At 46.8% G+C, this 25,412-nt stretch overlaps 1 protein-coding gene across 1 annotated transcript; it reads left to right on the plus strand.

Moving 5' to 3' along the window:
- Window positions 1-258: 258 nt before the first annotated feature.
- Window positions 259-22,578, plus strand: dnase2b (deoxyribonuclease II beta). The gene is made up of 6 exons (XM_085983511.1): window positions 259-516; window positions 5,972-6,149; window positions 9,982-10,060; window positions 18,652-18,813; window positions 19,429-19,626; window positions 21,161-22,578. Exons 1-6 carry the CDS (start codon window positions 410-412, stop codon window positions 21,505-21,507), a joined length of 1,071 nt encoding a protein of 356 aa, XP_085839637.1. The 5' UTR covers window positions 259-409; the 3' UTR covers window positions 21,508-22,578.
- The last annotated feature ends 2,834 nt before the right edge of the window (window positions 22,579-25,412 follow it).

Consider the following 25,412-nt stretch of genomic DNA (forward strand, 5'->3'; position numbering starts at 1 on the left):
ATGTGCTATTTGTGCAGGACGCAAGTCGGGCTAACTCGTTCCGCCTCTCGACTTTTTATTTGTCACCACGGCCTACCGATTCTCTGAGTGATTCCAGCATTTTCTGTTTTTTATTTCTCTGTTTTCCGCTGTCCTGGTGCAACCTGAGGCCGAGGCTGCGGTTTAATGACAGGACAGCACTTTGCAGATGGTGTCGCTCTCCCCCAAACACGTGGCAGGCAAACAAATCCCAAGGCACCAGGGAGAATGTGAAGAGGGCCCTACAGCTTTTGGTGACTAATTTATCACACTGTCACTTCTGCTTTCTCAATGACAAAACAGCAAATCGAATCCAGCAGTGGTAGCTTCCTCATCTGAAGCTGGCGAGGCGACTATTTGTGAATTAGATTGTTACTGAGCAGCTCCTGATATGAAGGCAGGAACCACCCGTGTTCTGTTCCTCCTGCTGATAATTCACCTCAGTCCCAGTGTTACCGAGATCTGCTGCAGAGATGAGGCCGGCCAACCAGTGGATTGGTGAGTACAAGCAGTATCAGACGACCGTCGAAATGAGCTCGGGGCCGCCTCAGCCCAGATCCCGGTGGATTGGTGAGTACAAGCAGTATCAGACGACCGTCGAAAGGGGCTCGGGGCTGCCTCAGCCCAGATCCCGGTGGATTGATGAGTACAAGCAGTATCAGACGACTGTCGAAAGGGGCTCGGGGCCGCCTCAGCCCAGATCCCGGTGGTCATGGACCCAGCGCAAAAAACGGACCCCATTTCGCGCTAATTAAGAAAGAAAGGACTTGCATTTATATCGCGCGTTTCACGACCTCAGGATGTCCCAAAGCGCTTTACAGCCAATGAAGTACTTTTGGAGTCACTGTTGTAATGTAGGAAACGCAGCAGCCAATTTGCGCATAGCAAGCTCCCACAAACAGCAGTGTGATAATGACCAGATAATCAGTTTTAGTGAAGATGGTTGAGGGATAAATATTGGCCCAGGACACCGGGGATAACTCCCCTACTCTTCTTCGAAATAGTGCCGTTGGATCTTTTACATCCACCTGAGGGGGTAGACAAGACCTCGGTTTAACGTCTTGTTGAAAGACGGCACCTCCAACAGTGCAGCACTCCCTCAGCACTGCCCTGGAGTGTCAGCCTAGATTATGTGTTTAACCTCTTTGGAGTGGGACTTGAACCCTTGCTCTCTCTGACTCAGCGGCAAGAGGGCTCGACACTGAGCCACCGCTGACACCATTATTCAGAGAGGCCACAGGCTGGCTGCTGCGGGTGCTAATTCAGAGGCTGAACTGGGGCAAAGAAGCAGCAGCTTTGCTCTGCACCTACCCGTGCTGTAGTCGGCCTGTGACGGCTTGGTGCTAACACCGAGCGCCTGAAATAGAAAGTATTCCAATCCCCAACATTGACATTCCTTGCTGTAATGTGCTGAAAAAATATCACATGCACAAAAAAAGGTTCATACTAGAATGGAGATGGAACGGGTAGTGTAAGAGCCATAAAAGCTTAAGAAAATACTTTAAAATAGTGGTTAAATGGCATAATACAGTTAATTTACCTGACCGACTTATTGTATTAAGAAACCCCCTATTTTCTTGCTCCAGTAGTATAGTCCGAGACACCCCCTTCATTCTTGCCACAATGGAACAGTCCCTAAGCCACACATGGGTGCAGCCATTTTACAATTTAAACTGCACGTGGTTGAAGGAGGCAGAAGTTGTGAGGTTTGGAGCAGTACAGTTTTTGAACGTGTTCGTTTATACGTGTTTGCTTTGTAATTCCGTTTGTTAAGTGTTATAGTAAACAGTTTAAAAGACAAAGCTACGTTTGGGAACGTTTTATTTCGACACGCGTCTATTCGTTGTTAAAAACCCCACAGCTCAGTGGCTGCCTGTTTGGAAACTAAGAAGCGCCACTACAGGTAGTTTTTGTGAACAAGGGTGTTTGGTCCACCTCACTTATTAACATAATAAGAAACATAGGCCTAGAAATTGGGTTGAGGCGCCAAACTCGCGCCAAGTTCGCCTGGGCGCTGATTTTTGCGCTGCGTTGGGAGTAATACCGATCGCCAGAAATTCAGTTTCAGAAACCCTCGAGGGAGACGGGGCGAGGCTCGAGGCGCTCTGCGTCCCTCTTAGGGCGCTGAAACTGAATATCACAGCGCAACGTGCTGCAGCGCCACACGCTGCGGCACGGCGCGCTGCGGTACTGCAGGCCTTTAAGGGGGAGGGGCCTGCAACAGCGCGATCCCCGATCGCGAGTGCCGGCAAAAGAGTCCAGCACCGGGGAGAAGTGCCGTGCTCTCGGGAAACAGCCGGCAATGCCACGGGGGGGGGGTGGTCAGGAGGCCGGGGACAGAGGTGCTGGCAGGTGGCCACCGAAAAAGGCGGCCGCCCCGCACCTCCACCTTAACTTGCGCCGCTGCCAGCACAGCAAGGCCCCGTGAACTGGGCGCGGGTAGCGAACGGCGCTACAGCGGCGTTCGCTACCAAATATCGCGAACGGGGCGCTAATGGGGCGCTGCGCACACCGATGACGTCATCGGTGGCGGTGCAGCGCAACAGGCTAACGCCATCATTAGCGCCCCTGCTGAATATCGCGGGAGGCGCTAACAGGTGGTGCTACTCGCCCAATTTCTCCCCCATAGAAACATAGAAGATAGGAGCAGGAGTAGGCCATTCGGCCCCTCGAGCCTGCTCCGCCATTCAATGCGATCATGGCTGATCATCCAAATTCAGTACCCGGTCCCTGCTTTCTCCCCATATCCCTTGATCCCTTTAGCCTTAAGAAATATATCTAACTCCTTGAATATATTTAATGAATTGGCCTCAACTGCCTTCTGTGGTAGAGAATTCCACAGGTTCACCACTCTCTGGGTGAAGAAATTCCTCCTCATTTCTGTCGTAAATGGCTTACCCCTTATCCTTAGACTGTGACCCCTGGTTCTGGACTCCCCGACCATCGGGAACATCCTTCCTGCATCTAGTCTGTCCAGTCCTGCCAGAATTTTATAAGTTTCAACCTCACGGAGATTCCTTTATACTACAAGGTAAAAGCACTGAGCGTTACGTTGGTATGGAGTATGCAGCTTGACCTTTTCTTTGAAATGTTTTACTGCAACTAGACAACCTCCTGTGCTGTTGAACACAGGGAGTTAAGATCAGGATAGTCTTCAGGTGAAGCAAGGTTAGACTGCAGGGGGATAATTAGACCAGAGCATGCAGATGTAAAATTTTTAATAAGATATATATATATATAATGATTTTATATGTATATAACTAGCTGGGGGGAGCCCGGCTTTGCCAGGGCTGTTTTGGGCCGGGCGGTTTAAATTGAGTGCCAGGCTTTGGGCCCTGTCTGTGTCCCTCTGTGAATCTGCTGCCGGGCAACATTTTAAATTGAGTCCCAGGCTTTTGGGCCCTGTCTGTGTCCCTTTGTGAATCTGCTGCCGGGCAACATTTCTACCTTTTAATACCTTGAAAGATGAAAGTGAAAGTACTTATAAAACGTTTTTGGTAAATCTTATGCTATTTTTAAAAGAGATACTAACTTTTTCAAAGCTGGATGATCAAAGTAGTTTGAGCTGGAAGCTGAAGTAATGGCAGTGAAACAATGGCTGCCAGATCCGAGATGAAAACGATTAGTCCCGCCCACACACACACACACACCGATTGGCCAACCATCAGGGGACCGTACTGTAGGATTGGTCAATCGTGACGGCACAGGATTGGTCGAACCTTGACGTCAGTCAATCAATGCTAAGTAGCAGATAATGAGTTTAATTTTGAAGGTTTTTTGCATAAGGCGCGAACAATTTTCATCCGACCGAAAAGTAAATACACTTACCAGCGTCCCGGAAGCGGAAGCTTTCTTTGGAGGTAACACGCGCGTAGGTACGCTGTATAACTTTCGAGCGCATAGCCGGACAGACGCACACCCGAGGACAGACAGACAGAAGGACAGACAGATCGACTCGTTTATATATATAGATAAAGCCTATACACCTTGGATCTATGCCGAAAATCCAGCGCAGTAATGAGGGACTGCTGCATTGTTGAAGATGCTACGTTAAACCTTCACAGCTCTAAATAGGGAGCTAATAATTGAAAAATAGTTGTGGCCAACAATGATATGACATTAATACGATAGCAAAATACTGCGGATGCTGGAAATCCGAAATAACAACAGAAAATGCTGGAAAAACTCAGCAGGCTAGGGCAGCATCCGTGGAGAGAGAAACAGAGTTAACATTTCAGGTTGATGACCATTCGTTAGAACTGGAAAAAAATGCAGGAAATGTAAAGCAGGTTTAGGGGCTGGGAAAAGGGGGAGGGGATGAAAGAACAAAAGGGAAGGTCAGTGATTGGGTAGAAAGCCGGAGAGATTACGAGATATTGAGAGACAATAAGAGATGTTCAAGGCGAAAGGAGGTGGTAATGGGACAGGTTAAGGAATAAAGGATGGCTCTAGATGGGTGTGAATTGTTTGGCCCCCCTTTTTCTTTTTTTTCCCCCTCCCACATGGCAGCTGTCCTTCATTCTGCCAGCGCAATTCACACCCCATCTAGAGCCATCCTTTATAACAACAGAAAATGCTGGAAAAACTCAGCAGGCCAGGCAACATCCGTGGAGAGAAATTAGAGTCAACGTTTCGGGTCAAACCCTTTGTCAAGACTGAAGGCCAGGCTGGGAGAGAACAAAAGAAGTGAAGAGACATTAAGAGGTATTCAAAACGAGACGAGATGGTGATAGGACTAGTGGAGACAAAAGACGGCTCTAGATGAGGTGTGAAATGCGCTGGCTGAATGAGAGACAGCTGCCATGTGGGAGAGAGAAAAAGGGGGAAGGGCACAAAACAAAGGTGTGGATAAAAAATAAGTAAAAATGTAATAGGGGCCGAGGTTATGATCTGAAATTGTTGAACTCGATATTGAGTCCAGAAGGCTGTAAAGTGCCTAATCGGAAGATGAGGTGCTGTTCCTCGAGTTTACGCTGAGCTTCCGTGGAACAATGCAAGAGCCCGAGTACAGTGAGGTCTGAGTGGGAATGGGGTGGTGAATTAAAATGACAGGCGACCGCCCCATTCCCACTCAGACCTCACTGTACTCGGGCTCTTGCATTGTTCCACGGAAGCTCAGCGTAAGCTCGAGGAACAGCACCTCATCTTCCGATTAGGCACTTTACAGCCTTCCGGACTCAATATCGAGTTCAACAATTTCAGATCATAACCTCGGCCCCCATTACATTTTTACATATATTTTTTATCCACACCTTTGTTTTGGTTCCCCCCCCACCCCGCCTTTTGTTTCCTCTCCCACATGGCAGCTGTCTCCCATTCTGCCAGCGCATTTCACACCTAATCTAGAGCCGTCTTTTGTCTCCACTAGTCCTATCACCATCTCGTCTCATTTTGAATACCTCTTAATGTCTCTTCTTCTCTTTTGTTCTCTCCCAGCCTGGCCTTCAGTCTTGACAAAGGGTTTGACCCGAAACGTTGACTCTATTTTTTCTCCACGGATGTTGCCTGGCCTGCTGAGTTTTTCCAGCATTTTCTGTTGTTATTTCGGATTTCCAGCATCTGCAGTATTTTGCTATCGTACTAGAGCCATCCTTTGTTCCTTAACCTGTCCCATTACCACCTCCTCGCGCCTTGAATATCTCTTAATGTCTCTCAATCTCTCTTAATCTCTCCTGCTTTCTATCCTATCACTGACCTTCCCTTTTGTTCTTTCATCCCCCTCCCCCTTTTCCCAGCCCCGAAACTTGCTTTCCATTTCCTGCTTTTTTCCGGTTCTGACAAAAGGTCATCGACCTGAAACGTTAACTCTGTTTCTCTCTCCACAGATGCTGCCCTGGCCTGCTGAGTTTTTCCAGCGTTTTCTGTTGTTATTAATGATATGACATTTATAAGCTTTGGACATTTTGGTCAGCTAACTATCCTTTTGTTGTTTCTCCAATCTCTTACCTCACAGGTTTGTCATATACAAGTTGCCCAAATATAAAGTTCATCAAGCTGTCGGGATGGGACTAAAATACATGTACTTGGATCCTTCAACTGCAGACTGGCAGCAGAGCAAACACCTTGTCAATACAACAGAGAGTGCCGTGGGGAGAACTTTACAACAGCTTTACTCAACCTATAAGTCAAAGGCAAGTGTTAATATTCCGTGCAACCAACCCACATAAAAGCAACAGAGCCCACTGAGAATTCACAATCATTTCTTCCAAAACGTCACAAGTATTTTCTTTTAATGCTCCTCAAGTAAAGAGGTTTTAGTGCTGGGAATGGAATGTTTTCCACCAGGCCATCCAATGTCACCATCAGCACTCAAGCATAAATCTCCCTGTGCTCCACCAACCCCAGGGGAGCGTGCACTCTGATACCACTGCAGCATGTTTCCATTTTGCAATACCTGCCATCCTGTGAGATTGCCAATTAGTGCTGAATTAGGGCCAACCAACCTCGTTTCACACAGGACCCGTACAGAGCAAACTTCTGTCCCATCATTGCAGGCTGGATTTAAACTGGCATCCCAGGAGTGAAAGGCTAGCGCCTAATAGACTGTGTCACAAAATGTACGCGGGTTAATGTGAGGAGGTAGAATTCCCGCCTCGTTGTGGTAGGGGGATTCTGTTGGGTTTCCGTCCCATTTATGTTAATATGGAAATTCCTGACCCTGGGGTGGAGGGAGGGGCGGCATGGGGGTAGGGGGGCGAGGAAGGAATGTGATTGCTTCTTCTCCCTCACCCCTTCTACATTCCTGGAGCAGTTTGAGTGCTATCCCAGGAATTTCACCTGGCTCTTCACCGCTTAGGCCCAATCATCGCCACGCCCACTGAGAGCAGGACTAGGTGCCATTGTGGGCCCCCTGAAGGCGGCAACAGTGAAGAGCACAAAGTTAATCCATTCCAGAGAAATCCCGGATGGATCGATGGCTTTCTTACTGCTGGCCCACCATTCCTTACTAATGTACATCTTCGGCCCATTATGGGCCTCAACCCCTTCCCCCTCAGAGCAGCACTGCATAGGCAGGGATTTGGGATGGGGTCATGGGGAGGCCAAAGAGGCCAGGAGAAGTCCCACCCCATCAGGTTTACACCGCCTTACATCGAATTCCATAGAATTTACAGCACAGAACAGGCCATTCGGCCCAACTGGTCTATGCCGATGTTTATGCTCCACGCGAGCCTCCTCCCACCGTACTTCATCTCACCCCATCAGCATATCCTTGTATTCCTTTCTCCATCATGTACTTATCTAGCTTCCCTTTAAATGCATCTATGCTATTCTCCTCAACCACTCCCTGTGGTAGCGAGTTCCACATTCTCACCACTCTCTGGGTAAAGAAGTTTCTCCTGAATTCCCCATTGGATTTATTAGTGACTGTCTTATATTTATGTCCCACTCCCACTCTGACCTCTCTGTCCTCGGCCTCCTACACTGCTCCAATGAAGCTCAACATAAGCTCGAGGAACAGCACCTCATCTTTCGATTAGACACTTTACACCCCTCCGGACTCAACGTTGAGTTCAACAATTTCAGTTCATAACATCTGCCCCCATTTTTTCGGATGGCAGCTGTTGGTAAGGATTCTGCCATTCCCATTTACACCTATCCTTGCCTCTGCACTTGCTTAAAAATCTGTTCCATCTCTCACTTTTTCCACTTCTGACAAAGGGTCGTCGACCTGAAACGTTAACGCTGTTTCTCTCTCCACAGATGCTGCCTGACCTGCTGAGTATTTCCAGCATTTTCTGTTTTTACTTCAGATTTCCAGCATCTGCCGTATTTTGCTTTTATATTTATGTCCTCCACATTTGGACTCCCCCACTAGTGGAAAAATCTTCTCTACATCTACCTTATCAATCCTATTCATGATTTTAAAGACCTCTATTAGGTCACCCCTCAAGTCTTCTCTTTTCTAGAGAAAAAAGACCCAGCCTCTTCAGTCTTTCCTGATAGTTATAACCTCTCAGTTTTGGTATAATCCTTGTAAATTGTTTGTGCACCTTTCTCCAGTGCCTCTATATCCTTTTCACATAGGATGACATCGGATATACGGCACAGAAACAGGCCATTCGGCCCAACCAGTCCATGCTCCACTCGAGCCTCCTCCCGTCTTTCCTCATCTAAATCTATCAGCATAACCTTCGATTCCCTTCTCCCTCATGTGCTTATCTAACCGCCCCTTAAATGCACCTATACTATTTGCTTCAACCACTCCCTGTGGTAGCGAGTTCCACATTCTCACCACCCTCTTGGTAAAGAAGTTTCTTCTGAATTCCCTATTGGATTTCTTGGTGACGATCTTATATTGCTGGCCTCTAGTTATGCTCTTCCCCACTAGTGGAAACATTCTCTCTGTATCCACTCCATCAAAACCTTTCATAATTTTAAAGACCTCTATTAAGTCAGCCCTCAGCCTTCTTTCAAGAGAAAAGAGACCCAGGCTGTTCGTCCTTTCCTGATATGTATACCCTTCCATTTCTGGTATCATCCTTGTAAATCTTCTCTGCACCCTCTCCAGTGCCTCCATATCCTTTTTATAATATGGCGACCAGAACTGTACGCGGTACTCCAATCCAAGTGTGGTCTAACTTGGAGCGTGGTGAACCTGTGGAATTCTCTACCACAGAAGGCAGTAGAGGCCAATTCATTAAATATATTCAAGAAGGAGTTGGATATATTTCTTAAGGCTAAAGGGATCAAGGGGTATGGGGAGAAAGCAGGGACAGGGTACTGAATTTGGATGATCAGCCATGATCGCATTGAATGGCGGAGCAGGCTCGAGGGGCCGAATGGCCTACTCCTGCTCCTATCTTCTATGTTTCTATGTTTCTATGTAACCAAGGTTCAATACAGGTTTAGCATAACTTCCCTACTTTTCAATTCTAGCCCTCTAGAAATAAACCGATTAGTCACACGCCCCTGCTCTTTCCCCATAGCCCTGAAACTTCTTCCTTTTCAAGTATATACCCACTTCCTTTTTGAAAGTTACTATTGAATCTGCTTCCACCGCCCTTTCAGTCAATGCATTCCAGATCACAACAACTCGCTATGTGGTCTAACCAAGGTTCAATGCAGGTTTAGCATAACTTCCCTACTCTTCAATTTTATACCTCTAGAAATAAACCCTAGTGCTTTGTTTTCATTTTTTTATGGCCTTGCTAACCTACGTCGCAACTTTTAGTGATTTGTGTATTTGTACTCCGAGATCCCTTTGTTCCTCTACCCCACCCAGACTCGCACCCTCCTAGTGATAAGTGACCTCCCTATTCTTCCTACCAAAATGTAATACCTCACATTTATCGGTGTTGAACTTCATTTGCCAATTATATGCCCATTCTGCAAGTTTATTAATGTCCTCCTGTAGTTTGTTGCAGTCCTCCTCAGTATTGACTATCCCCACAATTTGATGTCATCCGCAAATTTAGAAATTGTGTTTCTGATTCCAAAGTCTAAATCGTTAATGTATACTGTGAACAGCACTGATCCTTGTGGAACACCAATAGTCACCTCCTGCCACTGTGAATAGCTACCTTTCACTCCGACTCTCTGCTTTCTGTCTCGAAGCCATTTTTGTAATTTGGTGACCATAGCTGAACGCAGTACTCCAGATGTGGCCTAACCAAGTTTCTATCTAAGTTTAACATGACCGCTCTGTTTTTTCAATTCTATTCTGCTAGAAATGAACCCCAGTGCTTGGTTTTCATGTTTCATGACCTTGTTAACCTGCTTTGCTACTTTTAGTGATTTGTGAGTCTGTACCCCTTGACCCTTTGCCCCATTTAGACTTTTACTTCCCAAGGAATATAAGGCCTCCTTATTCCTCCTACCAAAATGCACCACCTCACACTTATCTATATTGAAATTCATTTGCCATTTACACGTCCATTCTGCAAGTTTAGGAACGTTTTCTTGTATTTACCTTGTGTGGCTTTACGGAACTTAGGAGGTGTCATTATTGTTCCCTTGGAACAGGTCAATGACAGAGCATATTTTATCTACAATGATGCCGGACCATCAATGCCTTATGACATGTACCATGGACATACAAAAGGTAACTAAATCTTATATACTGTTGGCACAGGGTCTTGTTTACTCGAGGTAGTTAATCCAGATTGGATCCGAATTAAATTGTGTAGAACAGTAGAGCAGTGTGTACCATCTACAAGATGCACTGCAGCAACTCGCCAAGGCTTCTTCGGCAGCAACTCCCAAACCCGCGATCTCTACCACCTAGAAGGACAAGGGTAGCAGGTGCATGGGATCACCACCACTTCTAAGTTCCCCTCCAAGTCACACACACCATCCTGACTTAGAAGTATATCGGCCGATCCTTCATCGTCGCTGGGTCAAAATCCTGGAACTCCCTCCCTAACAGCACTGTGGGAGTACCCTCACCACACGGACTGCAGCGGTTCAAGAAGGCGGCTCACCACCACCTTCTCAAGGGTAATTAGGGATGGGCAATAAATGCTGGCCTTGCCAGCGACGCCCACATTCCATAAACTAATAAAAAAAACAACGGGAATGTGTGTACCTCCCACCCAGCAACCACAAATGGTTTTAAAAGTCCATACATTTCCAAGTACTTTCTCCAAATATGCCAAATGATTAGGTTAATGCAAGCCTTTCGTAGATTTAGTTTTGTATTAATCTTTTACTAGTATAGTTCATTTCTTTTCTACATTTTCAGCCACTAGGAAACAGAATAAATTTTGTTGCATTCTCTCCCCCTCATCCAAATCACTGGATGGAACTGTGCATTTAAAGTGAGGAACTTGCTAAAAATGTTGCCATGACACTGAATCGGGGGAGGGAGGGGTGGCGAGTGTTTGAATCACACTCGCTGACTATCTTTATTTTGGGAGATTCAGATTCCTTGCATCTAGTAGGATGATCGCTCTATCCATTTGAAGAGCAGATTTTTTTTTTGTCAGGATAACTACTTTAAGTCTCCTTGTCACATCGTTCCCAGAAGGTCAGGATTCATGCCTGGAACAATGCCTCTTTCCATGCCCACATAAACCATTGGCCCCCCTAGCCAATCTTCCTTCCTGCTCCCAACAGCGCTCCTCACATACAGAAAGATGTCTCTCATCACTTCACATTGAGTAGGAAAACTAGTAGACACCGAGCAGGAGGGAAACAGAGAGGTTCAGATTGTTGGGGCAGGGTGGGGGATGGGGATGGGAAGGTATATTCAAAGAGAAGAGCTTTGAGGAAGTTTTTGAATGCTGGCAGGGAAGTGGCGATATAGACGGGACTAAGGAAAGAATTGCAGAGGGCAGGAGCTTAGTGACTGAATGAGCAGCCACCAATAGTGGAGTGGAGGAACAAGCAGTAAGGAGAGAGGAGGGCTCAGCTGTACATCCTCCATCTTGAATGGATGGTGAACACTGCCATTATCCTTTGCTTTGGCCCGATGAAGCCTGGGATGTGGTTATATTTTGTGCCTCTGAGGTGAAGGAAACAAGGCTGATTTTTTCCTCCTTTCTTTTTAGCCCAGGGGGCTGTGGTCAAGTGTAGTGCCTCTATCGTTACTCCAGCTGACATTAAATAACTCAAGACTGGAAGTTGAACTTGGTCCATTTTTGTTTGTCATTTGTGAATTTGTACCTTTTAACCTCTTTGGTGGAGTGGGCCTTTGGCGTAGCGGTAGCATCCCCGCCGCTGGGCCAGAAGGTGTAGGGTTTCGAACCCCGCTCCAGACAGTCCCGGCAAGTGGAGTCAGAGCTCCGGCTCTAAATTCTGGGTTGACATCCAGCGGGATACTTGCGTCCGTGGGTGTGGGTGGCCCCCCCCCTTCGTATGGGTTGTGGGAGCCTGTAAAACCCCCCTGCCATAGGACTAACCACCCTAATGGCTGGTATGTAGATGGTTACGGTCACGGAAGGAGCGTTAGCGCGGCCAGAAATCCTTCCACCACTTCATACAGTTCCACAAAGGGAACAGTGTGAAGACACGTATGACGACGACCTCTTTGGTAGATGTAGTGGAACAAAATGTCTCAAAATGGCTGCTACAGTATCATTTTATTTTTCCTACCCCTCCCATTTGGGATGAATGGAGTCTCTTGATACTAGTGACAGTGATATCGATTGGATTTAAGTTCTGGGTGAATGTGGAACTTCAGACCTTGGTGCAGTGTTCATGGGTTATCATTTTTCGGAGTCATGTTTAAATAACCTAAGTCACTAATCAATATTAACAAAGCATTATATAACAAGTAGCTGATTGCTGTTGACCATTGGGTAACATATTGGCCAACATATACCATTGGTAGATGTTACAGGGAGGAGAAAGGTAAAGACCTTGACAATTATCAGTTAACAGTAAGCTTACAAACCAGTTATGTCTACTGACCTGAGTTCACCTACAGCTTTTTAACCCCCAGTGATAAGAGGTTCAGTTGTCTCTTTTACATTATATTTGTATGTATTTTTTTGTCCAATTTTCTTCCCTCCTTTCGTGAAGGTGATGATTATGGGGATCAGGCGAACTATTAAACTTCACATTCGTGGCCAGCTTCATGTGTGAGCCGAGACTATGAGTGCTGGTTGTTGACAGGATATTCAACCAGAGGGACATCGAAGCCAAATTTGATTCTGTCTTTCCCCCACCATCAACTTTGCAACAGACCCATAGCAGACTTCTCCTTATCTCCATAATCTAGTGGCATAGAACATAAGAAATAGGAGCAGGAGTCGGCCATTCGGTCCCTCGAGCCTGCTCCGCCATTCAATGAGATCATGGCTGCTCTTCTACCTCAACTCCACCTTCCCGCACTATCCCCATAGCCCCTGGTTCCCTTAGTATCCAAAAATCTATCGATCTCTGTCTTGAATATACTCAACGACTGAGCATCCAGAGCTCTCTGGGGTAGAGAATTCCAACGATAGAGAAAGAAAAAAAGAGAGACTTGCATTTATATAGCACCTTTCATGACCTCAGGATGTTCCAAAGTGTTTTACAGCCAACAAAGTACTTTTTCAAGTGTAGCCACTGTGGTACAGGAAACTTTCGATTTACCGGCATCTAAATAACCGGAAATCTCGGTTAACCAGCAAAATTCAGGAGTAGGTTCAGGTAACTTTTATTACTTGCCTTCCTCCATTTGTTGCTGTGCAAGGGTGTGGCTGCAGCTGTTGCTAAGCTACAGAGATGCTTGCAACTTGTGGCCATTGTTCTGAAGCTGTAAACAACAGGGTTTGTTGCTTTATACGGAGCTCTCAGCTCCGTATCTTTTACTATAGCTTTTGGTTATCCGGAATTTTTGATGAACCGGCACCACGTCGGTCCCGTCCATGCCGGATAAAAAAAAGTTTCCTGTAATGCAGGAAACATGGCAGCCAAATTGAGCACCGCAAGCTGCCATAAACAGCAATGTGATATTGACCGGATAATCTGTTTTAGGTGTTTGTTGAGGGATTGGCCAGGACTCGAGGGAGAACTCCCCTGCTCTACTTCGAAACAGTGCCGTGGGATCTTTTACATCCACCTGAGAGGGCGGACGGGGCCTCATCCGAAAGACGGCACCTCCGACAGCGCTGCATTCCATACTGTATCGGAATGCCAGTCTAGATTTTGTGCTGAAGCCTCTGGCGTGGGGGCTTGAATCCACGACCTTGTGACTCAGAGGCGAGAGTGCTACCCACTGAGCCACGGCCGACACCTAGTTCTGCCTCGGCTGAGAGCAGCCAACCTAAACCAGATGGTCTGTCAGCCTCACGTAAAAAATATGAGATGGGTCGCAACCAATAAAGGGTATTGGTTGTGACCCATTGGTTAGTACACATCTTGAGTATTGTGTGTCACATCTTGAGTATTGTGTGCAGTTTTGGTCGCCTTATCTGAGGAAGGATATTCTTGCCATGGAAGGAGTTCAGCGAAGATTCACCAGACTGATACCTGGGATGGCAGGAATGACGTATGAGGAGAGATTGGGATGATTGGGCTTGTACTCGCTGGAGTTTAGAAGAATGAGAGGGGATCTCACTGAAACTTATAAAATTCTGGCAGGACTGGACAGACTAGATGCAGGGAGGATGTTCCCGATGGTCGGGGAGTCCAGAACCAGGGGTCACAGTCTAAGGATAAGGGGTAAGCCTTTTAGGACAGAAATGAGGAGGAATTTCTTCACCCAGAGAGTGGTGAACCTGTGGAATTCTCTACCACAGAAGGCAGTAGAGGCCAATACATTAAATATATTCAAGAAGGAGTTGGATATATTTCTTAAGGCTAAAGGGATCAAGGGGTATGGGGAGAAGGCAGGGACCGGGTACTGAGTTTGGATGATCAGCCATGATCGCATTGAATGGCGGAGCAGGCTCGAGGGGCCGAATGGCCTACTCCTGCTCCTATCTTCTATGTTTCTATGGTAGATTTCCCAACATGCACAGCTGTGGCAGGCAAGGCTCTCAACCTGTAGTGCAAACTCGAAAGACTATCTAGAGGCCACTTGCAATGCAAACTTGCCCTCCGTTACCCTGACAGTATATGTAAACCAACCCACCCCACCCTTACTTTTGCCCACAAGCAATAATTTTCTATTCTTTCTCCTCACTGGCTGGCTCATTGGAATTTTTGAATTATTGCCAATTGTAGCTTGTTTGAAGGTTGTTTGGTATTACGGAGCCAAATAAATGATTGAAATTCACAAAGTAACTTAACTCTAAGACCATAGTTGAAACTTACAGCTATTTCTTAAATTAATTTGGGTTTGTGTTCTTAAAGCAGCAGTGGGCTAAGTTAGTCTTTTTGAAGATAAAAACATGAAGCTTTGTTTTTCTTAACTAATTCTTTTATTGACAGATTTGTTTCAACTTGTGGGAAGTCAGTGGGAGTTGGGCGGGTGACAAAGACATGTACCAGGATCTTAGCAGCAGAAGATCTTTAACATCCACCTGAGAAAGCCTGCTTTAATTTAATGTTTTTTTTTAATTTAATTTAATTTAATTTAATGTCCCATCTGAAAGACGGCAGTACTCCCTCGGTACCGCACTGAAGTGTCAGCTAAACCTAAATTCTGTGCTTTAGTCTGCAGAGTGGGGCATGAAACCACGGCCTTCTGACTCAGAAAGACCTTGCATTTATATAGCGCCTCTCCCAGCCTCAGGACGACCCAAAGCACTTTTGAGCCAGTGAAATACTTTTTGGAGCGCAGTCACTGTTATAATGTAAGAAAACGTCGCGGCCAATTTGCGCACAGCAAACTCCCGCAAACAGCAATGGGATAACGACCGGATAATCTGTTTTAGTGGGGTTGGATAAGGGACAAATATTGGCCAAGGAAAAGTGCTTTCACTGAGCCAAGCCTGGCACCTGTTATTTTTTTTACCAGCAGCGATAGTGTCGACAGACCACTCAACCACACGGGGGCACCACAGCCAAGCCCAGTCCTGTGCTCACCCAGTGTTCACACACACACACCACCAACAGGAGTCACTGGAAAGTGATCTGGAGCCGGTGGGGAGGGGGGGCCCTTACTAATAGTGTTTTCCTCCCCCTTCCTGAACTCACGGGTGTTGAGACTAGTTGTTAGCACCCTTTTAGCGTCACTCCGGCTAGCCAACTCAGCACAAACTTAATCCGAGGCATTTCTGGTCTGAACTTGCTGAACCACTGAGTCAGCACTTAGGGTTTTCCTCTTAAATAAACGAGTTTCAGTTCCTCAACTTTAGGAACTTAAATTGTTGGGTGCACAGAGATCAGCACACGTCAGGAATCTGAACCAACAGATCAGTAAGTGTCAGGAATCTGAGCAGAGCGATCAGCACATGTTGGGAATTTGGGAAGGAGTTCAGTGAAGTGTGGAGCTTAGGGTTGCCAAATCTCCAGGATTGGCCTGGAGTCTCCAGGAATTGAAGATTAATCTCCAGGAAACTGCTGGGAGCAACCCGGGAGAAAAATCAGGGGTGTAAGAAAAAATATTGTGTATTCTCTTTAATTTCCTTTGAATACTTCTGTTTAATAGTTATCAAAAATATTGGAGATGGGAGAAAAGTGGTTTGACTGATAATTAAGAATCATCCAATTGGATAATGAAGAGCCTTTTCATTTTCCAATTGGCCGTGGGAAGGCGGGGCGCTGTGAGGATGGGCGTGTCGGGCGACCAATGGCGGGAGCGTGGGGGCGGGGCAGTTGGAGGCAGCAGGTCACGTGATGGAACCTCCAGGAATACATGCAACCAGAGTTGGTGACCCCAGCTTCACCTGATTGGAGCACAGAGCTGGAATTCAGGTTCAGAGGTCAGCAGGCCTTGCAGGAGTTTCTGATCCCCTCCAGTGTCCACTAATCTCCGGACCTGAATCCCCAGTATTCATTCTTGCTGCTAAAGATCTGCACTGTGAATACGAATTTCCCAGCTGTTCACAATATATATTAATGATCTGGACGAGGGAATTGGATGTAATATCTCCAAATTTGCAGACGACACAAAGCTGGGGGGAGGGTATGCTGTGAGGAGGATGTCGTGAAACTCCAGTACGATTTGGACAGGTTGGGTGATTGGGCAGAAACATGGCAAATGCACTATAATGTGGATAAATGTGAGGTTATCCACTTTGGTGGCAAAAACAGGAAGGCAGATTATTATCTGAATGGCAATAGATTGGGAGAAGGGGAAGTGCAAAGAGACCTGGGTGTTCTTGTGCACCAGTCGCTGAAGGTAAGTATGCAGGTGCAGCAGGCGGTTAAGAAGGCAAATGGTATGAGTGATGAATGGAAATATTTTACTTCCTGAACATTGTGGACGAATACTCCCGGTTCCCATTCGCCTTCCCCTGCCCAGACATGACCAGCGCCACGGTCATTAAATGCCTCAACAGCCTGTTCTGCCTGTTCGGTATGCCGAGCTACATCCATACGGATAGGGGGGCGTCCTTCATGAGTGAAGAGCTACGCCAGCACATGCTGTCCAGGGGGATCGCCACGAGCCGTACCACCAGCTACAACCCCCGGGGTAACGGCCAAGTGGAGCGAGAGAACGGGACAGTATGGAAAGCAGTCACTCTAGCTCTAAGGACCAAGGGCCTCCCTATCTCCCGCTGGCAGGAAGTCCTCTCGGATGTGCTCCATTCGATACGGTCGCTATTGTGTACGGCCACTAATACCACGCCTCATGAACGAATGTTTGTCTTTCCCCGGAAATCCACCTCAGGCGTATCCATGCCGTCATGGCTCTCCACCCCAGGTCCAGTACTCGTGCGAAGGCATGTGAGGGGCCACAAGACGGACCCTCTCATGGAGCCAGTACACCTACTCCACGCCAACCCCCAATACGCATATGTCCGGCACGCCGACGGAAGGGAGGACACCGTGTCCATAAAAGACGTCGCCCCAGCCGGCATCGACAACAACCACGGCAATAGCGGCAACGACGATCACAGCAACTCTTACCCACCCACTACTCTTTCATCACCCCCGGAAGAACACCGACCAACGGCACCCCCACCAACTACCCCTTCAACAACCCTGGCGGCACCCCCGGCAGAGACCCAGGAGGCTACCGGGGACACCCAGCCGACACCCGCGGCACCGCAACAGCCACGTCGGTCGCAGAGGACTATCAAACCCCCGAACAGACTAAATCTATAGAAGGGGTGAATGTGATGAAATATTTCCATTCATCACTGCCTGTGACTGAGATCGGTTTCAGTGTCATTTCCCTTCCCCCAGACCTCATTGTATTGTGTACTGGAATGTGCTGTATTGTATACTGGAATGTGCTGGAATGTGCTGTGTGTAGGGCTCCGCCCATACCTGGCCCCGTTTGTAAGCTAGCTTCAGTCTAGCCCCAGTCTCCAGAAGGACGACATCTCTCTCGCTTACGTGTTTCGTTCTAAGTTAATAAAAGCCTTGTTTTGTTCTGCTACCTTCGAGTCTCGGAATTATTGAGGCACATCAGTATGTTGGCCTTCGTAGCAAGAGGGTTCGAGTACAGGAACAAGGATGTCTTGCTGCAGCTGTACAGGGCCTTGGTGAGACCACACCTTGAGTATTGTGTGCAGTTTTGGTCGCCTTATCTGAGGAAGGACGTTCTTGCCATGGAAGGAGTGCAGCGAAGATTCACCAGGCTGATATCTGGGATGGCAGGAATGACGTATGAGGAGAGATTGTGTCGATTGAGCTTATACTCACTGGAGTTTAGAAGATTGAGAGGGGATCTCATCGAAACCTATAAAATTCTGTCAGGTCTGGACAGACTAGATGCAGGAAGGATGTTTCCGATGGCCGGGGAGTCCAGAACCAGGGGTCATAGTCTAAGGATAAGGGGTAAGCCATTTAGGACTGAAATGAGGAGGAATTTCTTCACCCAGAGAATGGTGAACCTGTGGAATTCTCTGCCACAGAGGGCGGTGGAGGCCAGTTCATTAAATATATTCAAGAAGGAGTTGGATATATTTCTTAAGGCTAAAGGGATCAAGGGATATGGGGAGAAGGCAGGGACAGGGTACTGAATTTGGATGATCAGCCATGATCTCATTGAATGGCGGAGCAGGTTCGAAGGGCCGAATGGCCTACTCCTGCTCCTATCTTCTATGTTTCTAAGTTTCTATGTTTCTAAACTATATCCTGGAGCTTCCCTCGAGATGTTTATTATTCACGTGTTTCGATGGTGTGTTACTCATTGTTGTCTAATTTTAGGGGTCCTGCTGTTCGACAAAGCCCAGGGGTTCTGGCTGATTCACAGCGTTCCACATTTCCCTCCTTTTCCTAAGATGGGTTATTCATGGCCGTCCTCTGGAAAGAAATATGGACAGACTCTCTTCTGTATTACGTACAAATACAGTCAGGTGACAGAAATCGGTAAGATGTTATTATTGTGGGTTATGTACGTGAGGTTTGTGTGATGTTCTTGGACATGTTCGAGAGTTAACCTATCCTGTATAAATAAAGTCTGTTCCCTATACTTAACTGTCTTGTGCTTACTCGAAGCCTGTTGCAAGAAGCACAGAAGGAAGGAGGTTGACTAACAGATGTGAAATATTTTGGGTTAGATATTTTATTTCTCACTGGTCAGTTTCTGAGTTCATGGAAACCATTCCTGACTGTTGTTGCCCAGTGTCGGCATTAAGTACTCCCAGGGGAGTGTGGCCAAATGCAGAGTGACGCTCCCTCCACTTTGCGACAGTAAGATCAATAGGGAGTGGAGTGGCAACTCCCCATTGCACCTAAGATAGGGAGTTGTGAGTCAGGTCCAGGTAAAAAAGGACATTGTTACGGAAACAACCCAGAGCACGATCTGCTGGGTGGAAATCAGTGGAAGAAATGGGTTGCCTCATGTGCTGGTCGGCATGGAAGTGGAGAGAGTTTTAACTACAGCAGTGCTTATTTACAGCTTTTCTGTTTTAGATTTTACGGACGTAACCTTGGAGACCTTTCGCTGACAAAACTAATAGACACAAAGATCTTTCTTTGTAGGCAAACAGCTTCTATATTATAACCCGCATGTCTACAGTTGGTCTCTTCCTGACATCTTCCTGCCTGAGCTTTCACATCTGCAGTTTGTCGCCAAAGGGGGCAGTGTTGCCAAGTCACCATGGAAACGGCGTACCGCGCTTACCTCCTCCGGGGGAGTCCAGTTTCAGAGTTTTGCAAAATACAAGTATTTTGAAGATGGTAAGAGTCCAAATAGCTGTGTAAAACAAACTATTAGAAATGTGTTTCCATTGGGGAATGGAGGAGGGAGAGGGAACATAGAATGATACAGCACAGAAGGAGGCCATTCGGCCTGTCGTGTCTGTGCCGGCTCTTTGAAAGAGCTCTCCAATTAGTCCCACTCCCCCTGCTCTTTCCCCATAGCCCTGTGAATTTTTCCCCTTTGGGTATTTATCCAATTCCCTTTGGAAAGTTACTGTTGAATCTGCTTCCGCCGCCCTTTCAGGCAGCGCGTTCCAGATCAGAACCACTCACTTTGTAAAAAAAATTCTCCTCATCTCCCCTCTGGTTCTTTTGCCAATTACCTTAAATCTGTGTCCTCTAGTACTGACCCTCCTGTCTGCATGCACTTTCTGCCTACTTTTCCAATTTGAAGTGCTTATATCCACATTTATAGCAGAACCTGGCTATAAAAAGCCTGTCATATTCCAGCCTCTCCTCCCCGCCGGTGCACCACCACTGGCAGGAGGGTGCAATTACAGCATGACAAGTTTGCATGAACAGTCCGGTTATAAATGTGGACGTAGGAATTTACAATGAGGCAGAAATTCCGTTCCCTACGGGTACGCGCTGTGTGCTCACCCGTAGGGCCAACGGAAATGCCGGTTTTAGGCATGCACTGCGCATGTGCTGGAAAACCGGCATTTCCGATTTGTCAAGAAAGCTCTTGACAGATCCTCCGGCTGCCCTGGAGCAGGGCCTCTGTGGGTGGAGAGTTCCGTTTTTTGGAGACCCTTCGCCCGCAGAAAACACTTACAATTCTTGTGCCTGGTAAAAGCAGGGGCGTAAGAGTTGAAAAAGATTTTTTTTAAATTTCCACTGATTTATCATTTTAAAATACTTTAAAGAAAGGTAAGTTTATTTTTAGCCCCGTTAAAAACTTGAATTCTTTTTTCAAAAAATAAAAATTTTGTTTCAAATACTTAATTTATGTAATTTAAAGTCATTTTAAAAATGTGATTTAAAAAAAATATTTATTTAAAGTTTTACTGTGTTTTTGGGGGTGATCTCTATTCACATATTTGACAGGTCTTCCTGTCAAATGTATGAATGGAGATTCCCTTCTGTGATTGGCTCCCCATGGCCCATGTGATCCCAGGGACATTTGTGAACTACCTGCGCCCCTGGGATACGTGGGCCCTGCGCACCGGCAGTTTGGAGAGGCCCAGCAACGGAACTCTGCGCCTCCCGGGAGCCCTCCGGTCCAGGCGCAGATTCTTCCAGGTCACAGCCCTCCGCCCGCGGGAGGCCTGTGAACGGAATTTCTGGGCCAATGGAACTGAAGGGGTCGAATGGCCTACTCCTGGTCCTATGTGGCTATCTTCCTAAAAGATGACACAAAAGTGACAAAAATATGACAACATGAAGGTAAGGTTTGGTGGACAGGCAATGCATGCAGATGTAAGATTTTTAAAATATACTCTCGATGTATATGTAACATCTTAATGTTCACGGATATTTTGCACCATTGGTCACTTTCATTGTTATTTTTCAGATATATATGCAGGCTGGGTTGCTCAGACCCTGAAGACTGATTTGCTGTCGGAGACTTGGAATGGGAGTAAACACGAGCTCCCTTCTAATTGCTCCCTCCCAAAACATGTCTACAATATCATACGAGTCAAATTGCCAGGGCCTGTCCTCTTCTATTCGCACAACGACCACTCCAAGTGGTGCGTGTCTCTACGTTACAATGAACGGTGGACCTGCATCGGAGATCTCAATCGGACATTTGACCAGATGCGGAGAAGCGGAGGACTTCTCTGCACCCAGCACCCGTCTATTTTCAAAGCTTTTAGGCGGTCTGTATCCTGGTACAAGAACTGTACGGACACCCTGTAGCGGAACAAGAGGAACTTTGATATCAAGGTTTCATTCATTGCTGTAACCTAATAGCCCTTGGATAATAGCCCTTTGCCCTCCGCCTTCACAACCATGTGTGCTGCCCTCCTAATGTGAGATGGTCGGATGAGCCAGGCAACAGAGATTGTCAGTGCTGTTCTCTGCTCAGCTTGATCAGGTGGATCACTTGGAATGCCATCTAATTTCGAAGACTCAACCTGTTTATTTAAAAAAAAATGCAATTCTTGCTAGTAGGATCATTTGTGATTCCCCACCCCGAGAAACAGAAACATAGAAACATAGAAGATAGGAGCAGGAGTAGGCCATTCGGCCCCTCGAGCCTGCTCTGCCATTCAATGCGATCATGGCTGATCATCCAATTTCAGTACCCGGTCCCTGCTTTCTCCCCATACCCCTTTAGCCTTAAGAAATATATCTAACTCCTTCTTGAATATATTTAATGAATTGGCCTCTACTGCCTTCTGTGGTAGAGAATTCCACAGGTTCACCACTCTCTGGGTGAAGAAATTCCTCCTCATTTCTGTCCTGAATGGCCTACCCCTTATCCTTAGACTGTGACCCCTGGTTCTGAAGCTGAGCTGGTGTTATCGAGGTTTACCTGCTGAATCTTAATGTCTTGCATAACAATATACATTAAATAACCCCTTTTTAGGCTATCCAAGATTTACAACCTTGATATAATCCGTATTGCTTTTAGCTTTCTGTGAAAAATGCAAGGATTTTGTTCTGTTAGGCTTGCACGTATGCTTAAAAGCTGTAGTAATCTAGCTCTGAGATGTGAAATAGTTGCTCAGTCATGCCATTAACCTTGGACTGCAATCAGTAAGGAGTATCCCAGCAGCGGTCTCAACTCTTTGGCTGCAGGCACTGAGGTGTTAAGCCAGCTAAGATTCCAGACAATGGTTTATCATCTCATTGGCATTCTATTGGGTTTCCTTCATGATATTTTGGTCCAGAAGCAGTACTGAAAAGGATCTGCACGATTGCCATGTGTCAAAATAGTATTACTGGCTTAATCTTCAAAAGAAATAAAAGTAGATGTGTCTGATATCTGGCAGTCCATTTTGAATTTCTAAAAGGATGTTCAGACGAAAAAAACTGAGTTTAAAAAATCTGTTCGGATGAAAGGTCATCGACCTGAAGCTTTTACACTCTTTCTCTCTCTGCAGATACTGCTTGACCTGCTGAGTGTATCCAGCAGTTTCTGTTTTTATTTCACATTTCCAGCATTTACAGTATTTTGCTTCCCCCCCCACCCCCCCCTGAGTGTTTAGTTAAGATATTTCATGGGAACCGCCGTACCGGAGGAATGTGGCAAGAGACTGTTATTCTGTGACAAGAATTAAGCATTTTTGTTCATAATGGATGATTTATTGGATTCTTTCCTGCTGATTACACACAGGATTTATTAGGTACGGTTAGCTGAATCCTTAAACCGCAGACAATATGCATGATTTTAGGCCATTTCATAGGCATTAATATAGGTCTGTAGGCTGTTCCCGTAGAATAAATTCAGTTTAATATGCAGACATCATTGAAATGCAGAGCCTTCAACCCTATTCTGTCCCAGCACTGTTCCTGATAACTGCCTGGTTGGTTATTAATTCCTGAGCTTCAAAGGGTGACCAGTAAACATGCTCTGCATTTGACATCCTGGGAATCTTTTTTAATTAATAGTTTGATTGACAGCTATATTTGAGTTCAAGACTTGAATTAGGTTTGCGGGAGAAGCCTGACTCTGATTCGCTGAAGTCCATTTGATGGGCAGCCCTGTGGCCAGGAGCTACCAGTTGTGGATTTACATTTGGCAGCTTACTAGACAGCCTGAGAATGTCAGGGGTCCAATGCTAATCTGAGGTTCCATAGTAGTGAACACCTTCGAAAGAAATGAGTGTGTTTAAAAGGTGAATTTTGTGCTAAAGAGATTGCATTTATCTAGCGCCGTCCATGACCTCAGGACGTCCCACAGCACTTTAGAACCAATGAAGTACTTTTGCAGCCAATTTTCACACAGCAAGGTCCCACAAACAGCAATGTGATAAAGACCAGATCATCTGATTTTTTTTTAGTGATGTTGGTTGAGGGATAAACATTGGCCAGGACACTGGGGAGGACTCCCCTGTTCTTCTTCAAAATAGTGCCCTGGGATCTTTTAGGACTACCTAAGAGGGCAGACGGGCCTTTGATTTAACATCTCATCCAAAAGATGCCCCCTCCGACCGTGCGGCGCTCCCTCAGTACTGCCCCTCTGACAGTGCGGCGCTCCCTCAGTACTGCCCCTCCGACTGTGCACCACTCCCTCAGTACTGCACCTCCGACAGTGCAGCGCTCACTCTGCATTGCCCCTCCGACATTGCAGCACTCCCTCAGTACTGCCCCTCCGACAGTGCAGCACTCCCTCAGTACTGACCGCCCAACAGTGCACCGCTCCCTCAGTACTGCTCCTCCGACATTGCAGCACTTCCTCAGTACTGCCCCTCCGACAGTGCAGCACTCCCTCAGTACTGACCGCCCAACAGTGCAGTGCTCCCTCAGAACTGCCCCTCCGACAGTGCACCGCTCCCACAGTACTGCCCCCTGTCAGTGCACCACTCCCTCAGTACTGCCCCTCTGCCAGTGCAGCACTCCCTCAGTACTGTCCCTCCAACAGTGCAGCGCTCCCTCAGTACTGCCCCTCCGACAGTGCACCACTCCCTCAGTACTGCCCCTCCGACAGTGCACCACTCCCTCAGCCTGCATTTTGTGCTCAAGTCTCTGGGGTAGGCCTGTGAACCTACCACATTCTGACTCGGAGGCGAGAGTGCTGCCACTGAGCCATGGCTGACACCCCTAAGGACAGCAAAGAAATGTCTGGTCATTTATCTCAGTGCTGTCTGTGGGACCTTACTGTATGCAATTGGCTGCTGCATTTGCCTACATTACAACAGTGACTACATTTGAAAAGTATTCATTGACTGTGAGGTACTTTGGGATGTCCTGAGGACGGGGAAGTTGCTATATAAATGAAAGCTCTTCTTTCTTTCTATTGTCAACTATGTCATCTTGCAGCAAACCCTAAAGAGACCCTTCTTAAGGCCCAATGGGGGCAGGGAGGGTCTCAATTGGATAAGTGAGTGTGTGCTAACTTGTAAAGAAGGGTTAGATACATCACGTTCTCTTGCAATCACATGAATTTTGAAACTTGAAGTTGGCACACGAGGCAAACCATTTCTTCCAATGCTTTTACATCCAGCGGATCGTGCCCTGGGTTAGCTGCAAACCCAGTATTCAAGGACCAATACTATCATTTCTGCTCACTTGGGCTGTCCAGATAAAGACTCGAACCCATAACCTTCCAACTCACAGTTGTGAATGCTACTGCTGGAGCAAGGCCTGTTCCTGATTAACATCAAATTATTTACAAAATCACTGTCTTTGAATTTTTTTTTTAATATTCATTCTTGGGATGTGGGCATTCTTGGCAAGGCCAGCGTTTATTGCCCTTGAAAAGGTGGTGGTGGGCCATCTTCTTAAACCGCTGCAGTCCGTGTGGTGAAGGTGCTCCCACAGTGCTGTTAGGGAGGGAGTTCCAGGATTTTGACCCAGCGGCGATGAAGGAACGGCCGATATTTCCAAGTCAGGATGGTGTGTGACTTGGAGCGGAATTTGGATGTGGTGGTATTCTCATGCGCCTGCTGCCCCTTGCCCTTCTAGATGGTGGAGGTCGCGGGTTTGAGAGGTGCTGCCGAAGAAGCTGTGGCGAGTTGTACAATACATCCTGTAGATAGTACACACTGCAGCCATGGTACAGTGCAGGAGGGAATGGATGTTTAAGTGGATGGGGTGCCGATCAAGCAGACTGCTTTGTCCTGGATAGTGTCACGCGCTGTTGGAGTTGCACCCAT

The sequence above is a fragment of the Somniosus microcephalus genome, chromosome 3 (assembly GCF_052327205.1).
Source record: "Somniosus microcephalus isolate GS21.2 chromosome 3, FLI_Smic_1.0, whole genome shotgun sequence".
Taxonomy (NCBI): Eukaryota; Metazoa; Chordata; class Chondrichthyes; order Squaliformes; family Somniosidae; genus Somniosus; species Somniosus microcephalus.